This window comes from Phaseolus vulgaris, chromosome 11, assembly GCF_000499845.2.
Source record: "Phaseolus vulgaris cultivar G19833 chromosome 11, P. vulgaris v2.0, whole genome shotgun sequence".
NCBI classification, from domain to species: domain Eukaryota; kingdom Viridiplantae; phylum Streptophyta; class Magnoliopsida; order Fabales; family Fabaceae; genus Phaseolus; species Phaseolus vulgaris.
Window position 1 is genome coordinate 47,888,963 of NC_023749.2, and position 13,168 is coordinate 47,902,130.

Genomic DNA, 13,168 nt, shown 5'->3' on the forward strand with positions numbered 1-13,168 from the left:
CGCCTATTCCTCATGATCAATTTGAACATCAATATTTTTCATATCAAGAATCTACTTGTTGACTTCATCCAGTTGTTCGCTAATTTCCTTTTCGCTACTCATCTTATACAAGTAAAATGTTTTCTTAAGATATAAACGATTAACTAAGGACTTCGTCATGCACAAGCTTCCAAGCTTCTCTTACGACACTTGCCTCAACATCTTGTCATCGAGGCTAAGAGAAAGCGCGTTATGAAACTTTCTCCAATAACGCTTTCTTTTCCTTCTTTTCCATGGCTACTTCAAGCTTGATTTCTCCTTCTAAAGCTTCAAGGAAGCTCTATTGAACTAGAAGAGCACATATCTTCAATTGCCACAATTTGAAATCATTCAAATTAGTGTATTTCTCAACCTCATATTTTGTGGAAGTCATGATGATTGAATTCCAGACTCCTCAAATCAATTTTTTATGGAATAAATCAAAGAAACTCACTGCAGGTAATCTACCACATAAACGATAAAATGATAACAACAAAACCCACAAAAAGAAACATCTAGAAGGTAAATAAGTGAAGGATAATGAATAATTACACACATAAAATAGCATGGTTTAATCGAAGTTTTGACAAACTTCAATCTACGTCCATAACATAATTCATTCTTAAACAAATATTAAAACTAAAATTTTCTCTTTTAGGAAACTCTCGTTCAACTAACAATTTTCTATTATAAAGTTGAACAATAATTCTCAGTTGATGAAACTATTAATACATGTTCCTATGAGAGAAAGAGTGTTAAACTTGAGGAAGATAGTCTTAAAATTTCAAGTGTAAGTTGGAAATTCCGTATTAAATAAGAATGAATAAAATATAAACTTATTATCTTAAATTTTTGACTTAGTAGTCATTATAGTAAACAAAATTCTCATATCCTCACATGGTTATATGATATGGTTATATGATATGTTACCATTATGAATACTACAACTATTTATAACTATTTATTATTATTAATAATAATAATATTATTATTATTAATTTGGACGTTGTTATTGTTTTATTAGTATGAAATTATTAGAAATTAAGTGGAGCAAAATAAAAATAATTCTTTAAATTACTAATTATTTAAAAATTGGCTTTTCATAAAGTTTAGTATTAAAGTTTTAATTTAAAATGTTTAATAAATAAATTTTGTAGAAGTTGAAGTTAAAATACCCTATTCAAACTAAGAATTTAAATTAATTGAACCAAATTACGCAATTAAAAAAATTTAAGAGTAACATTTCAAATTTGTTCCAGTGTCGCCAATATAGTTATATATCGCTCAGGAGTCGAGGCCAAAGGCAGTGTATATACTCCTTCCTCCCCCAACCCGTCAACCTCAAGTTCGAGAGATAGCACCGCTTGGGTCAATCACCGCATCTGAGGTATTGTCCACTTTAGAGGTCGGTGCTCCATCACGGTTTTGTCCTTAAAAGACAACTATATTGGCGGTACCAGAACAAAATTTAAAGGCAAAATTATTTTTTAGTAAAAGTGAGCTACCTAATTGAAATATAATATGTAGTTAAATCTAAACAAAATACTAATAAATAAATCAATATTTAGCAAGTGATACACAAAAACTACTAACAAAATGTTAAAATGACCCTTTTTGAGTTGTTAATGTTACCTCACACAACATGTTACGAAGTGAACTTTAAACCTAACTCAACCCCATAAAACCGGCTCATGAGGTTAAGGATTGCACCCAATTATATACAATGAAAGGCTCTAATTTCTAGTCGATGTGGGATCTCCAACACACCCCTCACGCCGAGAGTGATAGATAGAAGCTCATGCGTGGGATAACATAATATGGGTGGTGGCCTGATAAACCCAACAAATACTCGCTAGGATAGGCTCGAAATGACTTTGATACCATGTTAAGAAGTGGACTTTAAGCCTAACTGAATCCCATAAAACCGGCTCAATGAGGTGAGGTTTGTGAAATATAAGGTTGAACATGCTGTTGAATCCAGCTCTGAGCATTAGAAGGGTCCTTCAAACTCGGCAGATCCTCGTTCCGAACTCCTATGATGAATTCCACGTCTGAATTGGAGAATGCAGATAGAACATTTGGATCAGAATCATAGAGTTTGATTTTGGTGACATTCAGAGATTTTATAAGAGTAGCCACACGAGAATGAGATGGAAGGTTGTCGGCTATTTGCCCATAGTTGATTCCAAAATTTAGGCTCCGGGTTGAATATATTGTATCAGATCTTGCCTGAATACCCCTGATGAAGGAGGAAACGAGGAGACTAAAATTTTGTAAGAATGAGCAGAAGTAATAGTAACCTGTTGTGCTAGTCCTAGATTAACCAGAGCATTGTACATACTTTGCATTGCAGGGAGGAGATTTACTATAAGCTGAGAGAGATTGTAGTCGAACACCTCGTTCCCTACAACTATGCAAGTGATCTTGGTTTGAGTTAGGCTTAAAGTCCACTTCTGTAATATGGTATCAAAGCAATTTCGAGTCTATCCTAGCGAGTATTTGTTGGGTTTATCAGGCCACCACCCATAATATGTTATCCCACGCACGAGCTGCTGTCACTCTCAGCGTGAGAGGAGTGTGTTGGAGATCCCACATCGACTAGAGATGAGGACAATTCATTGTATATAAGTGGATGCAAACCTCAACCTTAGGGTTGAGTTATGCTTAAAGTCCATTCTTAATACAACAATTAAAAAAACAACCACGTTCTTAAATTTTGTGGTAATTTTTTCAATTATTAATTTTATACATAGTTTTTTTGTTGCATATAAATGAAGAGGATGATAAGTTGAAGCAAGAAGCAAAAGATAATGGTATTAGATTATTTTGGCTTCTCTCCATGCCAAACCTAAATGAAGCTTATGTTTATGTATTATGTGTCTTAAAGGTCATGCAAAGCAAGTATAAGGAATCAAAAAAATTTAAAATTAAAAAGAAAATTTAAAGAAAAAGAGATTTTTTTATAAAAAAAAATAATCTTGGTAGTTTAAAATTTTAAACTATATCTTTCTAACATATATTTATATTTTATATAATTTATTTTTAGTAATGTAGTGAATTATAAAAAATTGATAATTAATTACATAAGAGTTTTGTGTTATATATATAAAAGATATGCTTTACTAGATTACACATCTGAACTAGATACAGTGTATTTAAATATTCTTGAAAGATTCTATAGTATAATTTTGATTTCAATGAAAATAGCTCAAAGTAAACTTTTGTATAATGAGTAAGTTCTAACAAATTACAATTTAAATCGATTATATATATATATATATATATATATATATATGAGATATATTTTCTTATCACTTTAGAGAGAAAATAGTTTAAAGTGATACTTACATCTTCCAACTCCACTATTGCAAGGAAAATTTTTCTGGAGACAGCCGAGCCCACTAGGCAAACCACTGCAAAAAAATAAAAACAGTTATTTTTTTAGATGGGAGAAATTCACATATGAGTATTTTCTATAGATAACACTATTTTTCACTTTTATTTTCTCAACCACCAGTATCATTTTATTTTTATTTTCTTATCTATCACTGTTTCAAAAGTTAAAAAAAAATTAATAAATTAAAAAAAATTGATAATTTTAATTTTGGATGCATTAAAAAAATTATTAATTGTAAAACAAATATTTTAATATTTAAAATAGTTAAAAATATAATTACTGAAAAAAGAAATTAGTATTTACAAAATAAAAATAAAATACAATAAATTAAAAATGTTTAGTTTAAACTTTATTTTCTTTGTAAGAATGAAGAAAATAAAAAATTAAACCGCACAACAAAATAAAAGTTATGTTGAATCTATAAACATAAATTAGTATTTATTTTTATTAGTGATGTAATCATGCTTTTTTTTAGAATTTTGCATTTAGGATGAACACTTCAATATTATCTGTGTCCATTACTAATTAATACTAATTGATTTTGGTTTTTTATAATTATGTCATGTATTTTTTACTTGAAATTAACATGATCACATCATCAATAATAATAAAAATAAATACTAATTTATGTTTATAGATTCAACTTTTATGGTGTTTTAATTTTTTATTTTCTTCATTCTTAAAAAAATAAATTTTAAACTAAATATTTTTAATTTATTACTTTTTATTTTTACATTGTAAAAACTCATTTCTTTCTTCAATAATTATATTTCTAACAATTTTAACCATTAAAAATATTTTTCTTACAACCAATACATTTATATTTTTAATGCATTCAAAATTAAAATTATCAATTTTTTTTATTTATTATTTTTTATTTATTTTTGAAACCATGCTATATAGAAAAAAAATGTTAAATAAAGAAATAAAAATAAAAGAATACTAGGAAAATAAAAATATCTGCTTTTCGCACTCTAATACTTCTAAACTTGCATTTCCATTATCGGGTGACTCAAATTGAAAAAAAAAATACATTTTAATATATTTCAGTAAGTAGTTTTAGATTTGAAAAATATTTTTTAAAATATACTATCTCTAATATATTAATATATATATATATATATTAATATATTTTAAATTATATAATCCGATAATATGTTTTAAAATGTATATATTAAAATGTTTAGAAAGTGATATTCAGAATATATTAATACGTTATGGAATATATATTTCAGAATATACATTATAAAAACACATTTGAGAATATACAATCTGGATTGTATTAATATATTCTCAAACACATATTTTAAAATATATTTTAATAAGAATAAATTTGAAAATTCAAATTTCATGAAGAAGCAGATCATACAGTCCCTCTTTCAAGTTATATCCGATAAAAGATGGGTGCACAATTTTTTTTTTTCAAGAAATATAAATACTAACGAAATAATTAATTTATAATGATTTAATTGTTAAGGCTTTTACGATCCCAAACAAGTATGAGCAGTATAATTTCAAGATTCTTATGAGAAAATATTAAGTTTAGGAAAATCAACCGCCAAGTGTTAGCTTAAAGGGTAGCTTATTGGTAATATTGCATTGACTTATTTAATAATCATTTTCGATCATTGTTACCAAATGAATTTTGAATTTACAACAAAATGATAAATCTCCTAAAAAATTTTAAAAAGTGAAAACATTGTGAATTATTCCATTTATCTCTTGATTAAGAGTAGTCATTAGCATAATTAGTAGTTTTGACTAGAAGAACATTAAGACTTTTTAGAAGGAAATATAATATAGTTTGAGTTGAGTGAACTAACACTACAAGAAAATCATGAAATAGAAACCAATTTTTAGATACCAAAATAATTAGTTACAATAGGAACTAAAATAGAGACCATTTTAGAAACTAAAAAAAAAAAAATCGGTTTCTAAATTAGTTTCTATTATTGTTAAATAGTTTCTAAATTGGTATCTAATTAGCAACTAAGGTTTTAACTACCAATTTTTTAATTTCTAAATTTGGTAGCAAAAACCTTGCTTAGATACCAATTTAGAAACTACTTAACAATAATAGAAAATAATAGAAACTAATTTAGAAACTAATTTTTTTTAGTTTCTAAAATGGTCTCTAATTTAGTTACTATTGCAACTAATTATTTTGGTTTCTACAAATTGATTTCTATTTCATGATTTTCTTGTAGTGTAAATACAAGAAATAAGTATATTACGATTATTGAATATCTCAAATCACTATAAATAAAGTGAATTTATAATATATAAATGACAAAAATTCTTATTTTATAAATTAGTTTTACAAGATTAAATTAATCTTAACTCATTTATTATAGTATCGTATTATTGTGTCATATAGTATATATTGTTACATTTTATAAGTTGATACTAAAAAAAATTGTTTAATAACAATTAATTTTAAAAATAAAAAATAACTAGTTACTAAGTTAGATACTATTTTATAAACTAAAAAAATTATATTAATATTTAAAGTAATTTTTATTATTAATAAAAATTTATAAAATAATTTTAAAATTAATATGCAATATTAGTTGCTATAATTTTAACTACTAACTACTTAAAAACTAATTCTAAAATTAATTTATGTTTCAGTGAGATAAAAAATTATAAAATTCAACAACAAACTCTATACCAAATCTGTTTTTTGATTACAAGCTACCAAGACTATGGAGAGACAGGAGAGACGAAGGGCGGAGAGTTGGAGGAGGCCTGAGGGAGGGAGGAGGCCTGAGGGTCATAAGCCACAACTTTCTTCAAGTAGATTTACCACCTTCTTTTTCTCAAACTTCCCGGACAATTATGGAGAGTATGATCTGATTAAGATTTTCCAAAGGTGGGCTAGGGTGAAAGAGGTGTTAATTTCTCGAAGACTCAATAGATGGGAAAGAAGATTTGAGTTTGTTAGATTCTTCAATTTGGATAATGTGGGAAGATTGGAGACGAAGTTGGACCAGATACACATTGGCAATACGAAGATGTACGTTAACCTTCCAAGATATAGAACAACTGAGTCAAACAAAAGAATGGATGGCAGAGAGTGGCAAGAAAACAACAATACGTGTATGGTGATAATAGTAAGGTGTTTAGAAAACAACACGTTCAAGGTTATGAACCCTCGAATAACAGAAGTAAGGTGGTATGGAAGGAAAAGAAAGGGAAGGAGGTTTGTTGGGGCAAACAAAGGGAAAAAGGTTTGGAGAGGGAACAAAATGGAACAATCCTATACAGATGTTGTGAGAAGAAAGCCCCAAGAGCAATGGAAAGGTCGTATTATTGAACTCAACACAAAGTTCTACCTTGGATGTTAAATAGTGTGGTCGGTCAGGTGCCAACAGATTTTAATTTCGACCATTTGTGTGAGGAGTTCATTAAGGGAGGGATGAATATGATCAGAGTGCGTTATATGGGAGATAACATGGTGCTTCTTACACCAAAGGGAGGAGAAAGGATGGAAAATTTGATTAAGCTCAAGAAAGATTGGTTTGAGAGTATTTTTTAGGTTATAGAACCTTGGTCGAAATCCTTTGATGCAGGCCATAAATTGGTATGGGTTAGATGCTATGGTCTACCCATTTATCTGTAGAACAAAGATTGCTTATCTAAAGTGGCTGGTGAGGTGGGGTCTTTGGTTACTATTGACGCAGCAATGAAGTCATGGGACAACTTAGAGTACGCCAGAATCAAAGTTTGTCTTTTTAAGTCGTGTAGTGCAGGGTTTTCAAAGGGTATTAGGATCAATGGCAAGGTGTACAATATTAGTTTTGATGAGGAAATACCCAGTCAGGACAGTAGCCTATGTAAGTGCACCTCTTATCACTTTGCACCTTCTGTGATACAAACTGACAGATGACTAAGGACACAACAAGAAATTTCCAAAAGGGTCAGTCATCTCAGTATACAAAGTCAGGTCCCACCAACCCTGAGAAAGCATCAACAAAAGAAGAAGCTGTAAATCAGAGCACCTAAAGTTCTTCCTGCTAGTCTTTTTAAATGATTACAAATATGTTGTAAATAATTGGGCTCACTTTGGGGGTCCAAATAGCAAATATAGACTAGAATAAGGTACCTTTAGTATATTAGGGGGTGTGGATAGCATTTTAGCTTATTCCTAGCCCATTTGAAGGCATTTTGACCTAGTTTCTAGAAGGACAAGCCTAGGATGCGGGATTGACTTAGTCAAACTTTAAGACTGTCCATTTTTCCCCTTTTCCCATCCTACCCCTTTAGCTTGTTCTCCACAGCTCCTTCACCTATAAATAGAAGGTCTACCTAGTGTATTTTATAAGTTTAATGAAATAGAGAAAAGTTACTCTGCATTTTGTGAGAGATGCATATTTTCTGTTTTTGTCCAAATATGCAGAATGAAGTCCAGAAATGTGAGAGGACTTTGGTGCCTCTTATCCTGTTTTTACTGGTAGATCAAGCTTTTGACAACATACATGTATCTCCCCAAGAGGAAGGATGTCTTGATTAAATGAAGCAGTAGAAGGAGTGTTTAAATAGAGGAGGAGGCAAAGGAGTGTTGTCTTTGTAAAGGTTTTGGGGTCACTGGCAATGTAAGAGCAGTTAAGAGGGCTTTGGAATGTGTGGAAAATCCTATGGTCTAAGTCTTACCTCTAGGTGTTAACAAGAGGTTCGGGTATGGAGATGTCACAGTGGTGCACATATAGAGTAATCTAAATGATTTTTATTGCTAATTGGGCTTTGGAATGATTTTTTTGTGACCAGTAGGTTTATTTCAGCTGCAAGCAATCACCTGTTCATGGTTCATGGTAATTGTTTCTGGTTTTTTTTTATATGGATTGGAATATCTTGAACTATTTTATTGAAATGTTATCTGTACTTACTTTAATCAATTGCTCAAATTCTTAACATTAGATAAAGAAAAAATTATCTAAATATGTTTTAATCATAAGGTCTAAGAGTTTTATAAAAAAAATGTCTTACTCATGGCTTAACTTATAGTGTTAAGAGACGTATTCCTTTTCTATTCATCTCGATCATATAGGTTCAATGATTTATTTATGAATAAATTAAAAATGAAATCTCTACTTCTTCGAAAATAGGTTTTCTCCACTTCTATATTAAGATTTTATATTCCTAACTTATTCACAATATTAAAACCTAGACAATCCTAATTTATTAAAAACAATGAAACTATTTTTTTTTAAATTTATTAACCGTTTTCATTAGTAACTCAAATTTATTGTAAAAACTAAAGATAACCAATGTTTTAAAAGAAAATTGTTAAACCAATCATGATTGAAGTTCTGTATAATACTCACCTTATATTTGAACCTTCTATTCTGAAGTTGTTGGCAACTAAATTCCTGCATGACACCCCAAAAATGTTATGATGATGATAAGTTTCAACACATATATATATACTAATAGCTTGACACACATACAAATTAATATGTAAAAGAGGAGAAGAAAATAAACACAATACTTACAACTGTAAATTTGGTTCATTTACCCAAGAGGGAAGGTCGTTTGATAGATTATTGTATGACAAATCTCTGCAAAAAAGAAAATAAATCCAAATGAAGGATACATGTTAGTTTAAAACCGAACAAACCCTTAATTTTGATTTGTGAAATATATATATATATATATATATATATATATATATATATTAAATAGAATAGACATTAAATAAAAATAAATTTTAGTGATAAAAAATAATTAGTTATTATATTGACTAAATTAGATACTATTTTAGTGATTAAAAATTATTGATATCTAAATTTGTTTCTATTATTGCTAAGTAGTTTCTAAATTGATATCTAATTAGCTACCAAGATTTTAACTACCAATTATTTATATTCTAAAGTTGGTAGTTAAAACCTTAGTAGCTAATAAATACCAATTTAAAAACTACTTGTCAATAATAGAAGTTAATCTAGATACCAATAATATTTTTAATCTATAAAATAGTATCTAATTTTGTTAATATAGGAACTAATTATTTTTTTTTTCTAATTAATGGTTTTCTTGTAGTCAGAATATCACTCTTAGACTCTGTATTCATTGCACTCATATATAGATGAATATAAGTTTCATCATTCTTGTATACAAATCTTACATCTGATTGATTGTTTAAGGAAGAACACATATATGATAAGTCCCAACACTTATCCGAAGAAGAATCTAATCTAAAAGTTATTTTGTCTCGGTAAGTACAATATTTTGTATCTTTTTCTATTAAAACATTGAATCTAAGCGTAGAGTAAAAAACAAGCATTCATGTTGTAAAGCTTATAATTAGAAATACATGTAAATAATAGTCATGTTGTAAGTAGGGAATGACCTTACCAATACTTCTTTTCATATAATGATAACTCTTGATTTTGTTCAAATTTTATAGAGTAATTGTAATTCCTTAGGGTTTCTTTTATTTTTTTTTTTCTATTCTTAGTTTAGATTTGTATTTTTCTAATAAAATTAGATTTTTTAATAAAATATCATAAAAATTGCATATTTTTTAGCTTATATATTGGTTGAACCATCTCACGAGTGTTTTGATCAATTGTAGGAACATTTTCTAAATTGGACTTTGACCTTAAAAGCTTGAATGAAGATATGCCATGAAGATTGGAAAAGTTGAGTTAAAAAGCAAATTTTTTTAAGAAAATCGACATTAGACAGTCAATAAGTCTTTGTTAACTGGATGGTCAACACTGCCTTGAATGAAGAAGATGAAGTAGTTATTTTAGTTTTAGAACTGATTGTGTGTGCCCAATTTTTTTTTACCACCAAGGCCCATTCATTTGTAAAGCTTGAAACTTCTATAAAGAATTATTAGAGCGAAGCTTAGTAGAGAGACACAACATAGTTAACTAATGAAGTAGTTTAGTTTAGTTTTCTATTTTTTGTTTTTGACGTTTCCAATTTTATAAAATTTTCTCTATTTTCTTATGAATTTATTTCTTATGAATTTTTCTCCATTGATTCTCTTCTCTTTATTTTCTATGTTTTGTAATTGTTGTTCAAAGTTGAATTTGGTTTTGGAAATGGGTAACAACGAAATGAAAACCATGTTAGAAGATGCTTGGTGTTGGTATTTTCTTCTTCAAAATTATTTCAAAACTCTATTTTCAATTGAAAGTAATTTATCTAAGAAACATACAAATAGATTAGTTGTGTGTTTTCTTTAGCAATAAGGATTCCAAGTTGTAAATTGACGTGGAATATTATTAACCATAGTTATTTGCAGTCATTTACTTTTCTCGCAATATAAGGTTCTATCATTTACTTTTTTTGCAATTTACACTTTATGCTCTAGCTTTCTTTTTCTTTCTTTTTATCTCTTCACAAAGCTATTAGTCGGTCTAGTAAGTGATTTCTTACTAGATGGTTTAACAGTTATATGAAAAATCATTCTACATAATTCATTTTACTTTCTGCACAACAATCATTAAAAGGTCTAAGAAGCGATTCCAGAGTAAATGATCTAATATTTGTAATTCATTATTTTTGTTTCATTTCTTTTGATTTTCATTTACATTACATTTTATTTTCATCTTTTTACTATTTTGTCGTTTATATTTCCATCTTTACATTTTGAGTGTTATTAGATGGTCCATTAGACGATCGTCTATAGACAGTTTAGCACTCACTCTGCCTTATTTTTTAGTTTGCTTTGTAGTTCCATTATTTAACTCCAATTTTCCATCTTTTAATTTGTAAGAGAAAGATACATTGAATTCTTCATTGTTGAAGAAGGTGCTTTAATGCTTCCAAATCTACTTTGAAGACTTGAGGAATTTGTTGTTGTGTTTGTGTGTTATTTAGTAGATTTTAAGTTGTTAGTTCACATCTAGTATTGATCCAAGTTCACTTGATTCTTAATCTCTTTTTGAAAGAAGTGTTTTCTAAAAGTTGTGTTAATTTTAGTCAGTTGTTTCGAGCTTTTAATCAGTTGAAAAAGTTGTTGTTCAAAGTCTGGTGATAACAACAAATTTTTCATCTAGTTGTTTTGTCATGACAACCGATTGAATTACACTTAGTGTTTTTCAAAGCTTTTGATAAAACTTTGGTTTCTTTTGTCTTTTTTGTGAGACAAAAATAATCGGTTATTTTGATATAAAAAATGACTGCTTTATGTGAAATCTTTAACCTTAAAAGAATTCAATCAGTTCCTTTTAAAAACAATCAACTATTTTTTACACAGAATTTTGTTATGAATTTCAAACTATTTTTAAATGTTTTTAACTGCTTTCAATTAATGATCTAACAGTTTAAACTGCTTTTTAAAGCCTATATAGAGGTTGTTTTGTGATCTTTTCAAAAGCTAAGAAAGAGAGTTTTATAAAAAATGTTTTCAAGAAAAGATTAAGAGCTTTTGGATTATTGCTTGTGTGTGAAGTAAGAACTTGATTTTCTATTCAATTGTTCCACTGCTTTGTAAAGCCCAGGTGTACTCTTATTCCTTCTTTGAATACTGTAATTATGTGTTAGTCGGTTTCAAAAAAGGGTTTATGGAAACTGTGGTGTTGCCAAGAAGTGTTGTGTGTTCTTCAGGGGGTTCAAGATCAACATTCTTGGTGTATGTTTTGTAATCTAGTTTTGATTGCATAGTGAATTATCAGTGGTTAGAAGAGGACTGGATGTAGCTCTTGGTTTAGAGTGGACCAGTATAAATCTCTCTGTGTGAATCTTTCTTTTCCTACTCTTATACATTACTTTAATTTCTATTCTTTACATTCTGCTGCATTAAACAATCAGTTGTTTCGATAAAACAACTAGTTAATTTTTCATAAAGAACTGTTAATATAAAAATTCATCCAGTTGAACAGAAAATCAATTGATTAATTTTACAGATATTTTCACTCTACTTTTAATCTTTGCGAAAACCTTGTGAAAACAATTCACATCCCTCTTCTTTTCACCATACATTCTAACATTGACATGATATATTGTCCTTGGATTTGACCTAGGTTGAACCTATACCAGATTAGGGAGAAACATAGTTTTATTTTGAAATTAGACGCAACTAATTGTTCTATCATAAAACTTAATCAATTGGTTAAAAACTTGTTGTAATCTTATTTTAGACAAACCAATATAAAAATATTTGTGTTGTGATTTTGTTTACCTTGTTTTAATTCAATTATGTCACCTTAATGTCTTTTGAGAGTTTGCAAAAATTTGTTTTCTAAACTATCATCCGTTGTTCTCATTATTCGAATCAAACCTTGACTGCTTTATAAAATATAAATTTACATACAATTTTGGGTTTTTGAGAAAGTTTAATTATATTCTATAAAACAAAATTTAACCTCTCTTCTTCTATTTTTTGTTTCTATTTTTACACATGCCATATGACTTGACCTTGATACCAATATAGTGAAGAAAGAAACTTGTGAGTGATATAATAAGAATAAATCTAGTTGGTCTTTAGAGTTGACAATAACAATGGTCATTTCCTAAAGATTATTTTCTCTCTAGCAAATGGGTAGTCTATCTTTATATGTTTATTTTGTTCATGGAAGATTTAACTTATTGCACTATGGAGAAAAAACTTGATCACTATGGAGAAAAAACTTGATTGTACAAATAATCTTAATATCCTGAATGTCTCTAAGCTTTATCTATTAGATAAATTGTTTAAGCCATGTGAACTTATAGGAAGCTAGTTCCATTTATTTGACTTTATTCATGAGATGACATTTTGACCAAGATACTAATACCTAGAAGTGGATCTCTTATTTC

General features: G+C 28.4%; 1 protein-coding gene across 3 annotated transcripts in view; it reads right to left on the bottom strand.

Annotated features, from left to right (window-relative positions):
• Window positions 1-13,168, bottom strand: part of LOC137825778 (probable LRR receptor-like serine/threonine-protein kinase At1g56140) — a 50,500-nt gene that overhangs the window by 13,542 nt on the left and 23,790 nt on the right. For all 3 annotated transcript variants that reach the window (XR_011083348.1, XM_068631561.1, XM_068631574.1), the window contains 3 exons: window positions 8,908-8,973; window positions 8,740-8,784; window positions 3,367-3,431 (listed from right to left, as the gene is read on the bottom strand). Coding sequence is in view for 2 of the 3 variants with exons in the window: in XM_068631561.1 (XP_068487662.1) it covers window positions 3,367-3,431; window positions 8,740-8,784; window positions 8,908-8,973 (176 nt within the window). In the remaining variant the exon portion in view is untranslated. The remainder of the gene's footprint in view (window positions 1-3,366; window positions 3,432-8,739; window positions 8,785-8,907; window positions 8,974-13,168) is intronic.